This window comes from Marmota marmota, unplaced genomic scaffold (genome assembly GCF_001458135.2).
Source record: "Marmota marmota marmota unplaced genomic scaffold, marMar, whole genome shotgun sequence".
Classification (NCBI taxonomy): domain Eukaryota; kingdom Metazoa; phylum Chordata; class Mammalia; order Rodentia; family Sciuridae; genus Marmota; species Marmota marmota.
Window position 1 is genome coordinate 52,542,977 of NW_026000026.1, and position 24,437 is coordinate 52,567,413.

Sequence of the window (24,437 nt, forward strand, 5' to 3'; positions counted from 1 at the left end):
GAAAAAAGAAAAACAATCATGCTCTATGAGGCCTTGTTAGTTTTCAGATTCACCAGCACTTAGGAAGTATAAAAAGATGCTTTCTTAGTCTGAGGCTAGACAATGGCCAGGGCCTGGGTTACTTTCTCCTTGCTCAGGGGTTTGGTATAATACTATTTTAGCTTTTTACTTCTTCTCCCCCTACTGGCAGTAGTAAGCCAATCAATTCAAGAGTGGCACATCCTTACTGTTTTTCCATAAGAAAAGGACAAGACTTGAGTGTTCACTAAGCTTCTTTTTTTGTCATTAAGAGATACCAATGCTAAATAGTGGAAAAATTAAACATCTGGGAATAAGAGTCTCCTTAGACCACATCACTCTTTAGCCAAAATTCTAACATATATTGCATGCATACATAATATTTTATGGAAAGCCAAAGGGCAGGGAGGTGCTTTAAAAAAATCATTTGTTCTTCTGGAGGGCTTTCTATTATTACTTTAACTGCATCCAGTTTTTCCTATTTCCTCTCAATGTTCTGCTTCTCCAAAGGGACTGTGGAAGTAGAAGGTGATAAATGTTGGTGGGAGTTCAAGATATAAAGACTCACAGCCATTCATGCAATATTGAACAAATCAAGTCTCACCTCTCTCATCCATTCCCGAATCGTTTTTCCAGCTTCTTGATGCCATACATTGTGAACAGAGTCTGTCAGTGCCACAGCAGTTACCTTACTTTTCACATCCGCTTCTCGTTGAATCATCTTGTTTTAAAAAAGAAAAATAAAATATTGGTTATATTTTTTCCTACTGAATGGAGCCTGCTTAGTCATACATAATAATATATTAAAAATGAAAAAAGTCATATGCATCTATGGCTCAAAGTTACTCTTTTCTGCACTGAACACATACTCTATTCTTGTCCATAGATGTGAAAAGACCTAATATTTTCTTTTAAAAAGATAATACCACTTAAGTCTTAGAACTACGCAGCTCTATTATTTTCCATGTGGTTTGACAATTCAAGGATTAAAGGGATCACAGGGGAATCCCTGAGGGTTTCTTTTACAAATTTTTTCCACCACTTCCAATTTCATTGCTTCAGGGAAGTTAGCACCTGGGGTTCACTGTTAGCTACTTAGGACTAACTTCTACTAATTTTCAGTACATGGCAGATCAGTAAAGACAGATATCTTGTTTTAACTTCAATTTAACTAGCCTGTTCTTCACCATAGCCTTGTAATTCTTGGTGTTTTAAATGCCTGCAAAAATCCTTTTTTTCCCCCAAAGTCTTGTCAACATTATTTCTCTTTTCAATATTTTATTTCTTTATTTTGGCAAACTATTATACTTAAACTTTTTTTTTCTATAGAATGTTATGTCTATAAATAACTTCTAAAAAGAAAAAAAAGATCACTCAGCTTGAGATACTGACAAATTTGTCAGTGGTTTGCCAGATAAAGAAACTGAAAAATAAAATTCTACATCAAAACAATCCCAAAACATTTTAATCTACTAACACTAATGATCCTAATTTGGCATAAAAGTTAGAAAGTTTAATACAAACTTAGAACTACAAGAAAATAAATAGACAAATTTCACAGTAAGGTCCTCTCTTTCTTGGCATCAAATATCTTTTCTTCTTTTAAATTCTTATATTAAACAAAAACAACAAATTTTCTCTCATTTGTCATTAATTTATATGAATTGTCCACCAATTATATAACAGTGCACTTTAAAAAAAAAAAGAATTGTGAATGTTGATGAAAGCTCATGCAGGGAAGACTGCAAGGTATACGTCTGATACCAAATGTTGCTTTTTGGCATTCTGAATTAAAAATGTCTAACTCTTTAAAATTTCTTTAAAAACAGAATATGTAGAGCTGGGGTTGTAGCCAACAGAGTGCTCACCTAGCACTTGTGAGGCACTGATTTCGATTTAGCACCACATGAAATAAACAAATAAAATATTTGTGTCCATTGTATTGTGTCCATCTACAACTAAAAAAGATAAAAAAGGAGTGGTAATTTAAAAAAGAATTGAATATGTGCATTTCCTCTCAACATCACCTGATGGGAATCTAATTCAGCTTTAGAGCTTACTAAGCAGCATTTTTACACCTGAAATCTTCCTGCTCTGATTTCTGCTTATATTAAATCTTAAATCAGTATTGGTTATCAACATCATATTATTGCAAAATTCACCTTACAGTACAAATAATAATTTTGAAAAGCCTAAGATAATGCTCTAATTCAATACTTCACATTAGTTGTTAAGTAGAATGCTACTTTTTTCTAGATTTTACTTTAAAAATATTGGCTCATTAGATTATATTGGCACTCAAATATACAAATTAAACCAAGATTAGCTTATAAAAAACAAAATACCGTAATAGTGAATCCATCTGGCTAACAAAGAAATTAGAGACCCTTACTCTTATTTTTCTAAACTATTTGCAAATGAACCCATTACCAAGCACTATCAAGTATTTGACTGTTTAGGATTAGTAGGATTGTGAATTGGTGATAATTTTATGTTTAATTTTTCACAACATTTATATTTGTCTCAGCATTTCTGCAGCCTGAGTAGTACAACAACCATTCACAACTGCCATTTCTGTCTAAAACAACTGCGCCTTGCATTTGTTAGCTTGGATCAGTTGCCCTTCCCTCTCTTACTGCCTTTCACTGTGAATAAGCACTGATGAAAAGGACTGGAGAGTGGCAGCTGTAGGAGTAGACTGAATCAGGATTGTTTCAGAGATGTCAGTCTTAGATGAAGTATAGCTAAAACAAGGAGTGAATGGAGGCGCAGTTGGGCAGACACTTCTATAATATGGTCTATAATAGAAGATCAGAACAGTCTGGAAAACTCAAAAATATGAAAAAGAGAAAGCTATGTCCTCAAAGTCCTTCCCATATGTCAACCTAAGATGGAGATGGAGCCTTAGGATCCATGAATATGAACACCTTATAATGCCTTGAAAAATTTTGTCTATATGTGCATATGAGTATTTTTCTGGGGAAAGAATCCTTAGCTTTCATGAGATTTTCAAAAAGATCTTCATCTCTAAAAAATGGTAAGTATTTGTGATCTAAATGTCTCTATGTGCTCTTAAACAAACTATGAAGTACTCAGTAAATGATCTTTTTTAACAATTTAAGATCAACTGAACTAAAAAAATCTTTCAAAAAGAGAGGATATTACATTTTTGTTTATAGTATAGAGAGTTATTTCATACATCGACATCAACATCTTAAAGCTTCATGGCTTAGTAGGCTATGTATGGTACAGTTACAATTAATATTTGTGTATATATATATTTTTTATTTATGTCTGAATAGTCAACAAATTTAAAAATGAGTATGAATTAATTACCATTTTATTCTCAAGTCATATTGAAATTTATGAAGAACTTACATTATTTTTCCTGTGGATGAGGGAACTGAGCCTGAGACAGGTTAAGAAACAGGTTAAGGGCCAAACAGATACAAAATGACACAATTGTGACTTGACTGGATATATACGTTCTTTTATCAGTATCACATGGAGTCTAATTTTCATTAATATATAATATTCTTATCATAAATAAACCTTTGCTTAATGATCTTTTATCTTTTTATGTAGTACTGAGAATTTAACCCTGAGTCTAGCACATGCTAGGTAAGTGCCCTACCACTGAGTTACATTCCTAGCCCTTTTTTAGTTTTTATTTTGAGACAGGTTCTTGCTTAATTTCCTAGGCTGGCCTTGAACTTGAGATCCTCCTGCCTTAGCATCCTGAGTAGCTGGGATTATAGGCATGCACCATTATGCCCAACTTATATATACACAGTATTTTAGTGATTTGGACATTTAAAAAATGGTTAGAAATTGGTCCAAATCCATATCAATAAGGAATATCAAAATTCTTAAAAAACAGCCAAGACAGAAGTAAGCTATGAGAAAAACTGATAATTAACACCACTTCATAATTATTACATTTGTAAAATATATTATGTCTAGGCCTTTCTACAAATTCTATTCATGATGTCAGAATTATTGAAAAATAGTGGATCCTGTCACCTAATATTTTTGTTTCCTCTTAATTCTACCCACTGATCTACTCATAGTCCTTTCATGCTAGGTTAAATGTAATTTAACCTTTACTATTTTATATGTTTTAATCCAATAGAAGCTTAACCAATATAATAAACATCAAGTATTTTCAATAGATTAAAAACACAGGACATACACGTAAAGGCTTGTATTATTCTTTCAAAAATATTTTTATTAGTTGTTGATGGACCTTTATTTATTTATTCTTATATGGTGCTGAGAATTGAACCTGGTGCCTCACACGTGCTAGGCAAGTGCTCTACCACTGAGCCACAACCCCAGCCCTAGGCTCATATTATTCTTAACATTTTTGGTGGGGCTGAAATTGAGGGGAAAATGCATTAGTTATTATTTTTTTCTTCCAGAGTAAGATTTTAAAATATTTGGCAACTATGGAAGATTGGTGAGATAAAGACCCATGATCCAGGACAGGTGTGGGAGGACCAGCTCAGCTGCAGCTGCTTTTGTTTCCTTCCATGTTGGTGCAGCCCTTACACAGAGTTGCCACCATCTTGCTGCAGAACCCGCCTTTTCTGTCCACCTAACTTATTACACAAACCATGGCTTTCTTCAAGACCTCAAATGATGTACCTGCTATTCTCTTTTAATAAATTCCTGGCCTACTATAAATGCTTCTTGTCATCCTAAAAGTTCCCAATTTCCCCTTTTTGTACTTATAAACTCTTGTAGTTTTCACCTGGATTTTTTTTTTCCCCAAGAACTCTGCCATGAGTTACTTTCCATAAAGGAAAACACAAAGACTTTTTAACTTTCACCAAATCAAAATTGAATTTTAAGTTAACTTAAGGCAAGGAGATGCCTTGATTTCCTTTAAAGGCAAGAAGAAGCTGATGATACAGGGGTGCTCTGCAATGAAGTCTTTCGAATATTTTTAGTTCAAGGTTTTAGGTTTTGAGAATTATTAGTCTAACCATAAACAATATTATCAACCTAATGGAAAAGAAAACTCTGAATTGAGTTGACTTCACTCTAAGTAAAAAAAAAAAAAAAAACCATTTAATTTTATTTCCCTGAATTGTGGCCTGGTGGCCATGGCACTCTGAGTACTTACTCCTCCTTATATTTTAAAGTCCAAGGGGACCTACTAAAAGAGGCCATTGTGGGTTGCACGTAGATATATATATTACACATATGTACTGTGAAAGTATTACGCTTATGTACCGTGAAAGTTATAGCACATGAATTACTTGTACAAGAAAAAATATTCTGAAGAAAATTTAAAAAACACGTTTCCATCAGATCAGAGCTGATACTACTGCTGCTTATAAGCCTGAAGATCATTACTACTATACAACCATGAATAAATCATTGCTCTGGTTAATTGCACAGCTAAAGTTTGAGATGCCTTAAAAAACTATAATATATATATATATATATATATATATATATGAATATATTTATGCAATAAATGTAAATGGATTAGCTCCCTCTAGAGCTGCTTTGGTTAAGATTTCAGATTAAGTTGTGTCAAAGGCTTGGAAAGTATTAAAAACTGGTATTTTTTCATTCTTTTGTTATGTAGATTACAATTACACTCAATGCTTCTATTGGAGTGTGGTCTTTATGTGGTTTGATAGATCATAACATTTTACACAAACCTTTCTCCTATCACTTTAAATTTTTGCATGTACATTTCCTATCATATGGCCCTTTGCCCTGTGCTCTCACGCCCAGCAGGTTACCAATGTACCCTGTATCAAGATGACTAATCAGCTGACACTGGGCTTGGCAATCTTCTGTGTTTATGTTCAAGACTACTTATTCTTCTTTCTTTTAGGCAAATCAACCCCAATATCATGCTTCTCACAGACCAGTATCATCTTTGCTGTAATATGTAAAAAGCCTGGTTCTGTCACTGACGGCATTAGCACCTTAGTGAAATACACATTGGTAGATAAAATGTGAAGACTAAACTGCCCAGCAGGAAATTCAGTTACCACTATGATATTTAGCTTCCATACCACACCTCTAATCTGCGTTCATTATTTCTCTTTTTGAAAGTATAAGCTATCAAGTAAGCAGTCTTCATAAGTTAAGTGTGGAAATTAAATTCAAGGACTTCGGGGTCAGGTTCCCTAGGCTCAAATCCTCACTTTGGTGAGGATATCGTGAGCAAATTATTTTGACTATTTCTGTGCCTCAATTTTATCATGAGAATGTCACAGGAGATGATTAATGTATTCTTCAATCACAGAGTCATTGTATTAAATAAACAAAATATAAAGCAGTTAGTACAGAACCTGGCAAATAGTATGCAATTTTAATAAGTGATTCCATAAAAATATACAATGTAAACTACTTCATATTTGTAAAGTAATATATTATCCTTAATCTCTTAGAAGAAGCTAATGACAGTTAACTTATCATGCATTTAATGATACATTTTATTTTAAAAAATGCATAGATCAAAAAATTGAAAAATTTATGAATGGTTGCTTTTTCCTTTGATAATGTTGTCTAATACTTCTATAACTGCATGGTTAAGGGGTAGGAAAGAGCCAATTATTATGACTACTTAAAATCTTGTAATTAGAATATTAGACCAGTCATGGGCTGGGGGTGTGGCTCAAGCGGTAGCATGCTCCCCTGGCATGCGTGCGACCTGGGTTCCATCCTCAGCACCACATACAAACAAAGATGTTGTGTCTGCCGAAAACTAAAAAATAAATATTAAAATTCTCTCTCTCTCCTCTCTGTCTCTCTCTCTGTCTCTGTCTCTCTCTCTCTAAAAAATAAATAAATAAAAAATACTGAGATGAATATATTAAAAAAAAAAGAATATTAGACCAGTCATTGCACCATGCACTTGAAAACGAAGAAAGAATTGCTGAGGCAATCCTGTGGAAGCTCCACTTTCCTTCCACCACTAAGCCTTTTCAGAATGACTGGAGCTGCAACAAAGCATAAATCCATGACTTTGCAGTGCTGAGTGAAGAAGACAGTCCCTTTACCACTTTGCTTTTCACAGAGAGGGACTGGACTGCATCTATGTTTTTAAAAAGATAAACAATGAGCTGAGTGTGGTGGCATGTGCCTATAATCCCAACAACTTGGGAGACTGAGGCAGAAGGATTGCAAATTCAAGGCCAGCTTCAGCAACTTATTGAGGCTGTCTCAAAATAAAAAATAAGAAGGGCTGGTGATGCAGCTCAGTTGTAAAGCACCCTTGGGTTCAATTCTCAGTACCAAGAGAGGTGGGGGCGGGGAGATAATCAACACGATATAAAGAATGTTCAGAGGAAGGCACTATAATGTTGTGGTTAAAAGCAAACAAACGTACTTAAGAATTAGACAGACTTAAGATTTTTACCTTGGGTTAATCCTGGAAAAAATGGGAATAATAGTAATTATTATTCTCCAAAATGGGAATGATAGTGTAGTCACCTCCCAGGGTTGCTGAAGCATAAAGAAGACAAGGCATATAAGAAATCAATGATGTCAGCTATTAATTATTACCTTGATATTCATCTCTAATTTCTAAAATGTATCCTTTTTAGATATGGTATCTATGTACTCTTCAGTGAAATCAAATTCATGCTGACAGGGTAGTGTTTTTGAAGAGTCATACAACTACTCCACCTATTTCCATTCTCACTACCTCAATTCTGCAAAGTGACTTGGGCTTACTCAAAGGTTTTTAAAGAAAATAATCTGCTATAAATAGTATGACTGTACAAGCTAGTTAATGCAAATTGAACTAGTATAATCATTAATAGTGTCCCCCTTCTGTTCTGGTTTAGATAGTAAAAGTGTATAACACAGATGTCACATGTGTATGTCACAGATGTTAAATGCTACTCTAGCAAATTGGTAACCTTATAAAATTCCATTCTGTTCAATCCTTAGCAAAATAAAGTATACACCCCAAACCAACAGAATTATCACTATAAAAATAACCATGTAGGAAAACTTCAGGAAATATTTTTAAAGATTTCTAAATTCAAAACTTAAAGAGCAAGCCTTAGTGCTGTGCTGAGCCCCTCACAGATGGACATGCAGTCTCACACCCTGGTTAGGTAAACATGGCCAGCTGGATCTCCACTGTAGAAACAGGATAAGACAACATTCTCTTTTCCTGTGCTTTGAAGCCCTAGCTTCAATTCTTGCAACCTTTGTCTAATTTCAGGAAGGAAAAGGCTCTCCACAGGCAGAACACCAAGGGATAGGGTATGTAAACTGAAACTTCTTGGGTCACATGCATTTATGAAGATAAGTCTCTAGCCACCAGTTAGGGAATGGCAAGTTATGATTTATTATTGCAGGCAGCCAGAAGAGAGCAGTAATAACTTCCTTTTCCTTTCCTGCCTAGACCACGCTGCCACGTGCAGGGTTCCTCAAAAACAAAAAAGCATGTGTAAGGTAAGTTTAAAGGCAAAGAAAAGAGGGGAAAAAAAAGCAAACATTAAGTGACTGACAATCTGGGTGTTGGGAGAGAAGATCAGTGCTTTACAAAAATACATGATGGAGGGGGCGGGTAGTTGAAAAATGTACCCTACCAATCAAGAAAACAGCATCTATTATATGAAAGACAAGTTAAGTGTAAGGAAAAATTAAAGGTGTCAGGTACCAAAAAATGATATAAATGATCCTCAATGTGACTTAATTGATAAAAGGTTTATTATGCAATGAGAATGACCATAGTAGGTGACATAAAACAATGATATGAAAATTATAATGACTATATATGAAAAGCCTATATTATAAAAATATAAGGAAGGACTATGTACCAAGAAATGTTTTTGGCACAAATGTGTAGCAAGCATGTTCACAATATTCAGTCAAAAATCAGTTTTGAGCTTTTATTAATTGTTATATTTTGGAAATACTTAGGCATATAATTAAGTATATTTCAAGTATATAAGTACTCAAGAATCATCAAACATTGAATTGTTTAAAATGTGCAGCCAAAAGATTTCATTAGGCTCAGGAGGGGCAAGTACACACATTTATCTCGGAGAGAGTTAACACCTTTAAGTTTTAAGGCATACTATTTTATTTTGGTCTGAGAATGTTATTTAACAAATTTCACTTACAAACCTTTACATTAAATTTGCACACTGATGTTTGGTGGATTTGAATTTTTTCTAAAAAGTTAACAAAATTACTCTATAAATAATAGTTTTATAATATCTTCAAGATCCAACTACCTGTACTATTTTCAATATAAAGAATGTAAACTCTGTGAGCTGGCATGAACAGAGAAAGCAGTATTCTACTTGATAAATTGTTCTAGATAACACAGTAAAACTATAAATTTGAAGCTGGCATGATTTCTAACTTTTAGGAAGAACTTACAATTTAGGAAGGAAGGTGGTGTGTTCTTTAGAAATAGTTAATATTCTAACTATGTATAGATTATCTTGGTAAATTGTACAATTCCTTTTAAGTAGACTGGTAGTTGAGGGATTATGCACCTGTTTTCAAGATGAGAAAATTCATGCTAGAGAAAGTAGCTTGCCCATGTTTACATACTTAGTAAGTGGCACAGCTAGATCTTGACTAATCATGTTGTTGTTACACCATGGCTATTTTTTTTTTTAATGTTTTTATTTTAGTTCTCGGCGGACACAACATCTTTGTACGTGGTGCTGAGGATCGAACCCGGGCCGCACGCATGCCAGGCGAGCACGCCACCGCTTGAGCCACATCCCCAGCCCACACCATGGCTATTGAATGTAATATCCTTCATTTTTCCTGCTTAAGTACTTAAAATATTGGCAATGACTGATTTCCTGTCTTTCTTTCACACTGAAAAGTAGGCTTAATGAAGGCAGAACCATATTTGTCAACAATACATTCCCATTTGCTATACACTGGCACATAACAGGTGCTCAAAAATGATTTGTGGAATAGAGGTGCTATTTACAGAAATGGAAGAGATCAAGGAAGGTGATGATTAGGAAGCTAGAGAGATGCCTGGTTTGGTGTATTTAGAAACAGTTTGCATTATAGGTTGGGTTCCCTAGGAAACAGACTAAGATAGTATTTAGCATGCAGAATTAATAAAGAAATATTCTTAAGGATCAACAGATAAAGAAGAGAAGGAATAAAGCAGGAAAGGGCAGAGAGAAGTCAATGTGGTAAGCAGGCCCAATAAGACTCTTGCACAACCCCAGAAGAGCCATGGAACGAGAATGGCCCTTCGGATTGTCCCAAGTTAGGCCCAAATGGCTTGGTATTTAATCTCTCACATTGTGTGGATGGGCCCCAAAGTCTCTCTGGTGGGCATGACAGCTAAAGGCTGCTTAGAGGACTCCAAAGAATTAATGCAGCAGGGTTGTGGTTATGGCTCAGTGGAGAGCATTTGCCTAGCATGAGTGAAGCACTGGGTTCGATCCTCAGCACCACATTAAAAAAAATAAATAAATAATATAAAGGTGTATATATACCTTTTTTGAAGGTGCACTTGAGTAGCATCAGTGTCTAACAAAACCTATAACTGAAATTACAGCATTCACTTACTGTCCATTCAAATCTAAATTAGCCTTTTTATGTACCTAGCACTTTATTGTCTTATTTGTATACTCTAGAACACATTTTGATAATTATCTTATTAATATTTAAAGGACCAAGTAGATTCTCTTTGATTTTTAGGCCTCTCATAATCTGACACCATATTATCCCATTTCATTTTGCATTGTTGTCCAACTAAAGATCATAAAGAGAAAAACACAAAGCTAAAAGAAGCAATGACTACTAACACACAAAAAGAAATCAAAATCAAGTTTCAAAATTGTTCTATAAGTCCACTGGGGGATGGTTTGATTTTTGAATTTCCAATGAAAGGTTTGTTAGGTAAAGCAAGCTATTTCTGTGATTTCAAACTTAAATACACCTAAGTACAAAATAACCCAGACTTCAAGTACATTACTTAGTGTTGCTAATAATAAGATCAAACTTAATGGTGTTGATAGGGGAAAGATGGGGTGAGCATGGTCACAGAGGTTTCATTGTAAAAGTAGCTACTTAGCTTCTCAAATCTCAGCCTTTATTCCTTACAATATCAAGAAAATAAACACTGCACTATCTAAATCTGGAGACTAAAGACATCTGAGATTTCAATTCTTTCCCGGATCATAGCTGCCGTATGTTCTCAAATATTTCCAAGTTTTTGCCTCCAGAAACTCTAGGTAATCTTCATTTAATCACATTTATTAGTTTGGTACTGAGAATTGAACCCAGGGGTACTTTACCAAAGGGCTACATCCCCAAACACTTTTTTGAGAAAGGGTCTCATTAAGTTGCTCAAGGCCTCAATAAATTGCTGAGGCCAGACTTGAACGTGTTATCCTCCTGCCTCCACCTCCCAAATTGCTGGGATTATAGACAGGAGCCACCATACCTGGCTCAATCACATTTCTTCAATGTATATTCATGTTCATACAGCTGAAATGGTGCCACTGATATAAACTGTATATATGGTAGAGAGGAGAATTTGTCTTGATCAGCTCAGTCAAAATTACCTAAATGTTTTTAAAGTTGGATGTGCTAATCAATTGTGGGTTTTACAGATGCCAGACATTGGGACAGGTTGACACCCATTTTTAAATGGAAAAATGACATCACTATAAAAAGTGTAAGCCACAGGCTTCCTACAATGTTTTAAAATATTTGAACAAGGATCTCCAGATGGCTCTTCTACCTAGGAACTTATGCAAAATATCTGAAACTTCTGTTCCTGCTTAAACATTAAAATGAATACTCTCGCTGGAAGAAATTTCTATTCAGTCAACTACTTTTAAGGACCATTTAAATGCACAAGATACTGACCAACAAATTCAGGACAATTTTTTCTTTACTTGAAACATAATTTTGATTATATATTGGAGACATTTTCCTTTCAAAAGCATACCTCACAATCCTGAAATGATAATGAAAGTCTACAGAAATAGATGGTTTGAAGTATATTTATTTGAGATGGGACTTTCAGGAATTGTATTTACTTCACAAAACCATATGAATGTCGGGTAAGAAAAAAGATGGGACAGGATTGAAAGTAGCTATTTACTGCTATGTATATGCATCTTCATTTCACAGAAAACACACATATGCACTATATATAGTAAAAGAGCACTTCTGAGTTCATATACTAGTGAACCATAAACAACAGTCACTATACACTAAGTGTCCTCTATCAATATCCACCCTAATGGAAAACACTGGAATAGCACTTCGGATCACTAACAGTAAGAGAAGAATCCTGAAACCTATCATTTAGACATCTGATGACAGTTCTGATGCATGAGTGCATTGAAAAATTTACACTGAGGAAGGGTGACATGTGAGTGAGGGAGAATGATTCTCTAGGCTATTTTTTAAAATTCCATTTTCTGTCATGTGTCCATTCCTTAGCACTCTTTGGAAGGCATTCCACCAGTTGAGTCAATGATTTAGAGTCCCAATTTGCCTGTGTTTCACAAGTCTGAAATAATTCAAACAGCAAGAATCTAAAATAAATAAAATACTCAGGCAGCACAGTACAGGATGTTTAATAAGCATCAGTATTTATTATGGTAGGTGGCAGGATTTTTGTTACATCACACCTTTTGTTAAGTAGGCAATTTAGTCAATATGAAATCCTATAAAATGGCAAAGATATAAAAAAGAGTCAGTAGTTCACTAATTTAGAAAGTCAATTATATGTCACTGTTTCATATCAGGTTAATTACTACATTTACATTTTCAGAATTTTAACGTAGTGCATGAAAGGTGACAGACTGATAGTCCTGCAGGCTGAAATTCTTATACTATTTTACTGAGTGTTAATAATATAAAAAGCAATATACAAAACAGAATTATATACAGGTTTTTATCTAATGAGATTGTAAGTAAAATAGACATGGTGCAGAACTGGGTGAACAAGAGAAGTGATTTCAGAGACATTTTATTGAGGATGTACAGTGCAAGCAAAGTGATAACTTTTAAAAATTTATTTTAGTTTTTTGCATTACTGGGGATTGAACCCAGGAGCTCTCTACCATTGGGTTACATACCCAATTCTTCCTGTTTTTTTTTTTTTTTAAATTTTGAAACAGGGTCTCCTTAAATTGCTGAGGCTGACCTTGAAATCATATCCCTCTACCTTAGCGTCCCAAGTCACTGGGACTATAGGTATACACCACTGAACCTGGGGTGATAGCTTCTATATAACTCTTCTAGGCATTTATGTATGAAGGAATAGGTGTTAAATATCAACAAAGGAGGAGAGAGAATGACATTCAAAAGAAGTCAAAAGAAGAGTCCTAGATTGAAAATAAAAAGTGATTCCTGGAGGGGAAGGTTTACTGTAATCATGGGTCTAATGAAAGGAAAAAAAGGTGATACCACAAAAGAAGACTATGCATAGACATGACAAACAAATGTTGAGTTTCTGTAGTTCTGATTCCTTACCCACTTTCATGAGAACTCAACCTGCCACTCCTTATTGTGGGTGTCATGCTGAAATCTACCATACTACTTTCTGTCACTAAGTTGTCAGGCAAAGCAAGTCTTCCCTAAGTCTGTCTCTTCCCACACAACTATCAGCACACACTATGATCTATTAGTCCCTTTCCTCCTTAAATAAAAAGGACAATAAACTTATTGCTGAATTTTCAAGTAATTGAATTAAGTTTTCGAGAAGATAATTTGATGTTGATGCCACTTTTTATTCAGTCTGTGGGAGTGGGTGGATTAGATTCTACTGCCTTCAAATTCACATTCTAATACTTATGAATGCAATGCAATTATACCTCTTATGGCTTTCATGTAGAAGTGATGCTGTTACATATAAGTAACACTATGGCTTACATGGATTCTCCATAACAATGCATAGAAGAAAGAATGAAAAGCATTGTCAAGGACATTAGACATTACATAGTCCAATTGCTTTTTGTAGAGTTGAGAATATAGGTGAAGTGATTTTATAGTTACTTACAGTATGAAATGGGATAACATCAGTATCAAAATCTGAATTCCACAACTGATAATGCCTCTCTTTCACTCTATACCATCCAAGAGCACAAGTGTCATTTGTTCCTTGCTGGTACGGGTTTCCTGGTGCTTTGCTGCCTTGTAATGTACAGGCTCCAAAGTGATTTACTTTTATGCAAGTTGTGGGTTGACAGGCCACCAAGTGGTTTGTACACATAAACTGCTTTAATTCTGTGGACTGAATGGCTGTTGTTTTGTTATTTTTCTGATCAATTTGGCAGGTCAAGTCAGTCAAACTGGTTTCTTCACACAGACACTGCCTTACTATGGAAATGAATGTGGAAACATTCATCTTTGTCAGAAATTATGTCAAATTATTCAAATTTATTGGTGAATTACAGCAAACATCCCAGCTGATGAACATCTCAGTCATATGTTTTTTAGAGAACACTTATGGTCGTGAAAAGATAACATTACAACGAGCTTTCCCATTCTGAAGCAAAGATGTTTGGATAGAGAATAGGGTCTGTTATTCAAGACAATAATTTATTCTAATCATAAAAAATCCCAAAGATGTCCAGAATTGTAAATACTGAAATATATCCCTTTACATAGTGTTATTGTTTTTTCCCCACTGTGCTGTGGTCCTCTTTCAGGACTCTTGTGACACCATCTCTAAGACCTTTTCTGTCAAGTTTCCATCTTTTCCAGAGACATACTGTGGCCTTCACATTAACACAGCTTCTCTGGCTTGAGGTAATAAATGATTAGCTATAGCACAGTGGTGTGATGTTCATGTTATTCTTTGCTGCAATACACCCAGCAATGTCTCAAAAATTAATGCAAGTATATCAGGATCTGAAATTAACTTTTTATAGCCAAAAGCAACATCCTGCTAGGAGGAAAAAAACCTATTATAAATGGGCTGGCATCTGATTGCTTGTAGATGGTTAGTACCAGGAAAATAAGATTTCGAATTATAAAATGTTGAATATAACAAAAGCTGCCCCATAGTTATTAATCAGTGTTTTGCTTATGAACTGATAGGGTCTAACTAGGTGGTGCCTATTCTTAGTAAGTGACAGATCTATTACTGAAGATCAGAGAGGAACTTGAATTAGCTACTGCTCTTATGATGCTATATAGAAATAATTAGAAAAAAATGCCTATAAGAAAAATAACAGCATTTATTTCTGAAGCATTTATTAATCTTGAAAATATTTTTTAAGAAATTATATAAAACTAGTCACTATTTTAATACTAACCTATTTAAAAGTATGCTATTCAGTAAACACTACCAGGAAAACACTTCGGAAAAAAGAAAATCAACCTAGAAATGCACATACTCATTTCTCTTTGAAAAGTTTTAATATAATTTCTCATAAAGGGCTTTAGTAAAAAACCAATTTGTTATGCTGCAAAGAAAAGGAATTTTGCCAATTTTATTTAAAAACTGCCCTCGTGTTTATGCTCGGGTATTTTACGGGTATTCTAACCAAACTTAACTATACTAGGACTCTTTTCTATGCCTTTTGACCATAATATAAAATGTATGCCATGAAAACTTTAGAATCTGCAAAAATGATTTATTCTAATCACTTGTTAAAAATTAGTATCTTTAGATAAGAAATCAGGTATATTAAATATATGTTTTCACACAGAAAAGATATGGCTAGAGGAGAATATAAAATTATACCAGTTCTTTCATGGATCTGATTAATTACAAGAGTAGGGTAAAATAGTTTTCTATATTCTACAGGATCCCAATTTCTTTACATATTTGGAGAAGGTAGGAATGGAAGAGAGAGGAGGAAGAGGGAGTTTTACGTTAAAAGCATATATTACGTGTAAAAAAACAATGCCATTAATGTCTTTAGAGATTACAGGTAGCATCTTAGTTTGAAACTTGAGTTTAGAATGGGCACTAAGATTCTAATATATGAACAGGAAAAAATCTATGTCTTTAAGATTTCAAATTATAATTGTTAATTAAAAATGTTTAGTTACTTATATTGTTACTGTAATTTTTATTTAGTGGCCGCAGCTCTAAGTTATGAATTGTAGTACATCCATTTTTCTCTATTCATTTTTAAGTGATTAGCTGAAATAAAGCATTAATAACTTTTAAAATAGTTTTTAAAGTCTACAAGTCACTTTGGAATTAAGTGCATGCTAAAAATTACAAATAAGATCATTGAAAGACAATTTATATAAGCAAAAAGGTACAAATTATTGCTATTTGCACTTGTCATTCATATTCTTTTGGTTATCTCTCTTCTTGACCTTTAGCCAAATGAATGACACTAACTCTTGAATGCTTTCTCTCACTTGATTTCTAAAGCTGTTCATCACACTTGCTGGCTAGAAGCACAGCTGGCAAGGGATCTAAACCTCATCACTGGGCAAACTTGCCCTTCTGGTTTCGCCAAGAATGACATTTCCAATGGGAAAGAAAGTTACTGTATGGGACATTGGATACTGTATTTACTTGTGAGAACCAATAGATCCACTTCATCTGTTAGCTGTATATATCAGCATTAGAAATAAGATCAAAATAACAAAGAATCAAATTGCCTAGAGTTCTTCAAATTCAATTGTTAATTAAAGTACTAGCAAAGACATCAGCTGAGTATTTTTCCTCATTTCCTGAAGAAAGATGCAACTGAGGATAAGCAGTGCCCCCTAGTGTCAATAACTACAGACAATAAAAGCTAGAGGAAAGTTACTAATTTTAACTGAACAAAATAATTAAAATTATATGTATGTAATAAATTATAAATTCATTATTATTCAAATTTTATTTTGTACGTATAAAAAGGCACACCACACAATCATTTATTTAATATTAATTTGCTCAGGAATATGTATATGTGTGTGAGTGTGAGGGTACCCTAGGGTGCATGCATACACACAGGCACACACACACACACTGTACACAGACTGACATGGCCAAGATGTCTTTAATGTTCCAGGCAGCTCAGAAAAAAATTCCACCCAGCACGGCAGGCCATGCATGAAGCGGGTGTCAGCAAGCCCAGCAGAATCACTCACTGTGAAGATGTCTAATAGGAGCTGCTGAATACACAATACATGCAGCATGGGCCGAATGGCTAAACTGGAATGACCAGAACTCAGTCCGAAGGTTTCAAATTGATCTAAAACTGTAATTAAATCTGTAAGAGTGTTTAAACATTTTTCTCTTCTTGTTGGTAATAGGAGGTTAGCATAGTTAGCCTGTACTAGAGACTGATTTCGAAAACACTGTAACTTTTACTGTGCATATTCTGAATGTTAGATCCTGAATGCTAAATACAAATAAATAAAATACACATATTTCTTGGGAAGAAAATGCAACCCATAACTCATATATTAAAATATCACATATGCTTCATGAAATTTAAATACATTTTGTTGATCAATCTAACATATGAGAAAACTTAAAAGTTGTATTTTATAGACCAGTCAGGTATCTTAGAGTGACAAAAAGGCAAAGTAAGCTTCTCATTTCCTGAAATACTAAGTTACTTATTTATCAATAGCAATTTTGGTAATGAAACCCACAAATGGGGGGAAAGGGAAAAAATATCCATACAAATAAAAATGATAAATAAGAGAAATAGAAAAAAGCCAGGAGGACTAAATGTATATGTCTCAAAGAAACTACTAATGAAACAAATTAGTAGGAAAAACTATTGCTTAATTTTATTTGTAGAAAAAGCATAAGGCAAAAGAAAGGTCAAGGCTATTTAAAACATGCATTTTTATAGAAATTCATTTGTAAATTACTTTTCCATGTGAAACAATAGTGGATATACTACTAGTTTCACATTTTAAAAAGCAAGAAACATAACTATGCTTTTAAAAAGTATGCACAGTAAAAAGATTCCCGTGTGCATTTCACTTGTTCTACTTTAAAATGGGGAAGGTACAAATGCAATAGTTTAGTAAGGCATAAATAGAATGTCCACAATGACATTTAAGAGTAGTCAGGTATTTAAGCCCTTTACAATAAATTCTGATTTCAACAAAAGCTGAAACTTCAAATATTTAAATTTAGAAAATGTTCTAAAATGTGTAAATTAATGTTTTTTAGAAGTTTAACTTTGGTAGGACTATCAAAAATCAGGTAATTAAAGAAAAATAACGAACCTTCTTGCTTGTAACACTATTTTGGTAATTTTCAGAAGGAAGTGAAACAAGGATGGACAAATTTATGTTCATATTAACTGAATTAATATACATATTGTTGCATTAAAAATGAGATTTCTCATAAAAATCTAAACAGGAAATGGAATTTTATCCCATATCATTAATAACAGGAATCATCTTAGTTGACTGTGAGAAGTTAAATCTATTTCTAATCATGAGTCCTTATTTATTTTTTTTAATGGTAGAATACTTGTACAACATGCTATAGTACTTGACACTAAACACCAAGTAAATTCCTGCAACTCTTAAATAGGTTAAAACATTACATATAGGAAGTTGCCACATTCTTTAACAGCTTCATGAATTTTTGTTTTCCTGGATACTTATAGTTTTCATCTTTAATTAAACTATAGATTATCTAATGATTATTTGTTACTAGTGGAGGTGTAAAGTGATAGAAGATTTCTAAACTCATCTCAGAACTTGCCAAAATGAAATTGCCAAAAGATCCACTATGAAAAAAAAAAGAAGGTAATTCAAAAGGCAGAGATAGAACATCATTAAGAAAAGTTACCATTTTTGGAGATAAAAAATCAGAATTTTTGTGACTGAACCCAGAACATTTCTATATGTGTTGATTTGGTGAATGTCTGAATAAATATCCATGGCCAGATTTTTTCTAGTAGAAAACGGGAAAAGTAAGCAGGTCCACGCCTGTTGCATGAAAAAGATACAGGATTAGGAGGATAAAGACTGTGAAGTAAGGTTTATACATAGCTGGATAGAAACAGTGGTTCAAAACTCATCATTCCTCAAAGCTCAAGGAGAAATAAAAAACGTTCATAATCTAGGTACTCTGTTATCACTATTAATATGCCCATGATTATATTTGATCTCTTTCTAGACCATCTCAGATAAAACAGTACAATAATCAATTTGGAAATACATGTATGTAGACACCAAAGATAACTTTTTAAAAGTGTGCTTTCAATTTTACCTAAAACTTTCATAAAAATGTTCAAATAGCTTTTTGATGTGTGTTCTAAATAGCTACAAATGGTAAGATTCTTATAAAGTTCTTAGAAGCAGAAAGAGTATTTTTAAAAGATAAATAACCTCAAATGAAGCTATTTCCTTAACATATATCTATTCATCCAAAAATCTAACAAGTAAAAAAAAATCTCTTCAAGTATGTATCTGTAAAGCTCATTCAGTAAGTATATATATATATATAATATGTAGATATATATGTGTATATATATATATATATGTAGATACGATGATATCTATAAATAAAATGACTGAGCATAATAAAACTTTAACTGACAAGTCTTATTAAATTGAAAACATTTTCTTAAGATGATAAAACTATACTATATTTTCAGGAATGATTTCATATTATTAAAATCTAGAAAGAATAGAACATAAAGCCAGTGTTATTTCTTTATTATTTCTTTAGCAACAAATCTTAAATGTAATTTACAGCCATTCATATTTACCAATAGGAAATAAGTGCTCACATATTACCTTCAGGCGGGAGGTAAAGAAGAGTAAGAAAAATTAGTAAATTACTTATCATTAAGAAATTATATAATTTTAAATTTACATATTTATTTCTCAGAAATATTTTGGCATAAAGCAAAGTATATCCTTTTTAATGATCTATGTTTAAATTTTATTATCTTTATAAAATTGAAACTTTTATATATGCTGAGTTAAAAATCAAAGTTGAAACTCAAGTTTTAAACAGAGACACATAATATCATACAGAGTAATAGAAAATTTACAAGCTCATTCTGCATGATGAAATACCAAATTTTATTTCACTTGCTAAACAAATACAACTATATCTTTTGAGATTATATAAAGTAATACATTTTAATATATAATTAATGATTTTTATAAAAAAGTTATCATGGTGTAATTAGAAACCAAGATGTAAATATGCCATAACCAGAAACATGGTAGCTTCTAGAAATCAACAATCTAAATGATGATTTGTCAAAGAGAAACAATGAGAACAGGACTGAAATCATTGTGTCCTTCCTTGTATGATTTAAAAATTCCTATATTTGAAAATCCATTAGCTTGAAAGCTTTTTGGCAATTCCTTGATTCTTCATTAGAATTGGGAACAAAACAATGGATTTAACTGGACAAGTTTTTACTTGTGGCTAAGTCTCCATCTTCATGCCTGCTAGTACCTCACAGCAAAGGCTCCCAGCTTCCCCAGAAATGTACTACATTGCGTCAGAGGACAGTGAACATACTTCCAACAGAGATCTCCACACCACTGCATGGGAGAGTTCTGGAGAAAGAGCTTTACTGGTCTGAAGTCCTGGGTATTACCTGAACAGTAATAAAAGAGCAGGCAGTGTACTGCATTCTGATAATTATATAAAGACCAAGTTAATTTTTTTCCACCAAATACTGAATTGCAGTTTTTCAGTTTGGGTTCAAAAAGCTGAACATGTGGTATAAATTTTGGCAAAGGAAGCACAGTACTTTTGACTAAACTAGATGGCAGGTTTGTCTACCTTAAGCATGTATTTATATCTATGTATAGTTGCTCTTGGTTACTGATATTGGGGCTTGTGTTAAGTCTTAAAGGGGTTTTCAGTGAATCTTCTGTAGCAACATGTGCTTGTAGGTTGTATGCAATCAATGGTTCTTCGCATAGCTAAGGAAAAACACTTTCCATTATCTGAATTAGCTTGTTTGCCCATGGGTTGCTGTGAAATATAGACACTTCTCACTTTTGAGGTAAAAAGTCTCTTCCACTCATGAGCTAATTCTATATCTAGCAAAAGCTTAACACATATACACACTCATTCAGATATGCAAATTTAACCACCAGAAACAAGTGAATTATGCAATATGATGTACATTCCATTTTAGTTTGAGAAAAATGTACAAACAGTATACAATTACATTTCAGAGAGCTATACTTGTACCAAGTTGAGATACACTGAATTAAAGTTGCAATGTAATATCCATGTTTCCTTAGATGGGATTCAGTTTTAAAGAGCTGTTTTTAAGTACTTGAAGAAGTTTTCCACTTAAAACTTTTATATGCCTTTTTCATTGGCATTTTTCATATTATTTTTCCCTAAAACTACAAAAGTCATACTAAATCATCAGAGGATAATTTCATGATTTTTTTCATATTTTTGACTACAACAAAAATGATCAAAAATTTCAGATATTCTATTTAAACTCCAATCACCTGCAAACCTAAGTTTTCAACATAAGCTTGTATTTCTTAATATGTCATTTGTATTAATAATAAATCTACTTATGAACACTAGCTGAATAAATTTCACATAGGTCATGTATATCTCTTTAATGTTATAACTTTTACAGGACACTTTAAATCACATAAATCACATTATCCAACCATTTGAAATGGTTACTGTCCTTGTAGAATAAATATTTAATTCACTCTAGGTTTAATTTTAGAGGATTAATTCTAGTATTTATTAAGTAAACAAAAGAAATATTATCTCTAATATTTTAGCATCAAATTTTACAAACAGAATTATTAATTATGGTTTATAATACACTGAGTGATACTAGTGATACCACTAAGAGAAATAATTGATAACATTTTTTATTAAATATAATTTTTATAATTTGACAATATTCAGAAATAGAAACCTGTTTAATAAAAATAAAGAAGCATACACAAAAATATCCTGATTTGTAGTATTACTAAATATACTTTCTAAAACTAAGGAATAGTCATAGCAGAGTTTAATCACCAACAGTACAATAATCAAATTCAGCCATGACACATTTCTAAATCTTTGCCAAAAGTAAGCTGCTTATAAATTCACATAGGTTCTGATAAAAAAGAAAGCTGGTCTGGAGAAGGAAATTGCCTTGCATATTGACAAAATCTTACATTGTCTCATCAATTCCTCACTATGTAGTAAACAGGTTGGAGGTAATAGGCATTTTCTTGATAATTAGCTGTGTAGGCAAATATGATTTTTGGCAGACAATATGAATGTTGATTTAAGGACTTGCCAATAAGAGTGCTAAGGAATAAAACGTTCATTGCTCAATTTCTTCCAGATTAGGTTGAAGACTTAATCCTTAAACTTAGGTTTCTATTGTCAACAAACAATACACTACTTTCATAAAGTTATGATGTAAAATATATCACACCCATAATTAATAATAGATCTTTAATCATTTCCAGATCTGACAAGTTTATATGATTCACATTAACATTATTAGTAATGATGAATAGCTCAGGCAAGTCATACTGGACCACTGTTTCATAATGAAACAAATAAGACGCTTTATTTTCTTAAACATATAAAGCGATCAATGTACACCCCATTGAAACTAACGCAAGTAGTTACCTACTGCAAACACCAGTAATTTTAGTTTATGTCTAGGTATAGGAGATCTTTAAAGGAAATGGTTTCAAGCTGGAATCAAAATACACTGTTTGAAAAACAAAAATAGCACAAGATAAATGGCATATACTCTGGCAATTTTCTTTAACATAGCTTTTTCAAATACAATCTAGTCTACAGTACACTCAAACTGCAGAAACATCCAAATTGGTTAAAAAAAAAAGCGCAATACTTTTCTCACAAAAAGGGCCTATACTCAAAGGAACATCTGAATAAAATTGAAATATCTGCAGTAAAGTTTTACCTTCTCCCTAGAATGTTTTAGATGAACTCAGTATAACAGTGTATTCCAAGAAAAGACAAAATGATCAATGCAAGAACACATCAGGCTGCCTTGGACAGGCCAATCAATGCAAGAAAGAACCTTGCCCAGGGCCTTATGTAAATAGCATCACGTCCTGCAACCTAGGGAGGGGACATGCGCAATAGATCAATTGAATCTAAAAGAACCTCACAGCTATATCAGCTTCAGAGAGTAAATATATACTGATGAATATCTCATACTTCCTGCAAATTCTTAAAATGGGTTGTTTTTTAATAGCTAGTTAAAAACTCTTCTTGGGATCTGGAGTATATCAAAGGGGGAAAAATATCATGGGAGAAACACTCAGTATTACTTGTAAGATAGCAAATAAAATTCTGATTTCTTGAAATTTCTTGGCATAGATGAATTTTGCTGACATTTCAGAAGGTTAAATTTTAAGTATGTTTGTATTCATGAACAGGAAATAAAAATCCAAAAAGAGCACATACTATCTCAGGTAGCTTTTGAATAAAGAATAAAATAAAAATCTTATAGGAGAAATAATTCAAGATGTAAAGTTAGTCATTATTCTCAACTAAAAATGAATGCTATTAGCAAAGATTATTTTCTATGGTGGTTACATTATTGATTGATATAGAAAACAATTTCCTTTTAAAGTTAACGTCTCTGTCTCCCCAAATCATTCTAAAATCCAAACAATGTAAGAGACAGCTAGTACACCAACTGTTCCTGTGAAATGGTTTGAAAGCAGGTCAGGTAATTTTTAAGGCTATATAAGAAATGTTACATTCTCAGGTCTTCAAAGAAACCGCCAAATGCAAGATTCTTCCCTAAATACTTTTTAGTATTTGTTTTGTAAACCATCTTTTATTAAGAATTTTACATTTTAAAAAGGCTTTCAAAAGTTAAAAATTCTAAAATAACATTTAAAATAGGAATTAGGAATTATAATGCCAGCAACTATAATATAGATACTCCCAAGCAAAAACTCTGTAAATACATATTCATACATTTACCTTAATTGTCTCTGATATTTTAGATTTGAAAATTTGGTTGTAGATTCATTTTTGTATCAGGTATGCAGCAAATATTTCTAATATTAAAAATAAATATGTTTCTTCTTGTTGCTACTATGTATCTTATCTAGTATTAATTTTCCTAGGTAAAACATTATATACGACATGAAAGTAAGTCTTCTGTTATAAAATTCACTACCTGAAGTCATTTATCTAGTTGTTAAAAGGATACAGACATTTTAAAACACTGGTTTGTTTAGGCAACAGAAATAAATATGGAACTATGTAGGATAAGCAAAATTTATTTTTTTTCTTTTTCACAATTGTAGTTCTTTTTACATTTATAAGGCTCTAATAAGTTTTTCTTCTAGGATAAATTAAATATGTCATTAAAATGTTTGATTCTCTTTACTTAGACTTAAAGCTTTATAAAAACTTTACTATTTTACATGGGGAAAATAGAGAGATTAAAAATCAAAGTAGTAAAATACTCATAGCATTTCAAGTACTTGTTATCATAAAGTGCCTTAATTATAGGGACTCCAAATGTTTCCTTTTTTCCAATTTTAATTTC

At 32.8% G+C, this 24,437-nt stretch overlaps 1 protein-coding gene across 15 annotated transcripts in view; it reads right to left on the minus strand.

Moving 5' to 3' along the window:
* Fam172a (family with sequence similarity 172 member A) overlaps window positions 1-24,437 on the minus strand; it is a 456,628-nt gene that overhangs the window by 160,766 nt on the left and 271,425 nt on the right. For 14 of the 15 annotated variants that reach the window (XM_048811402.1, XM_048811412.1, XM_048811403.1 and 11 more), the window contains one exon: window positions 623-739. In XM_048811402.1, coding sequence (XP_048667359.1) covers window positions 623-739 — 117 coding nt within the window. Of the gene's footprint in view, window positions 1-622; window positions 740-20,085; window positions 20,505-24,437 lie in introns of those variants that run through there. The other variant, XM_048811417.1, reaches the window with a different exon arrangement.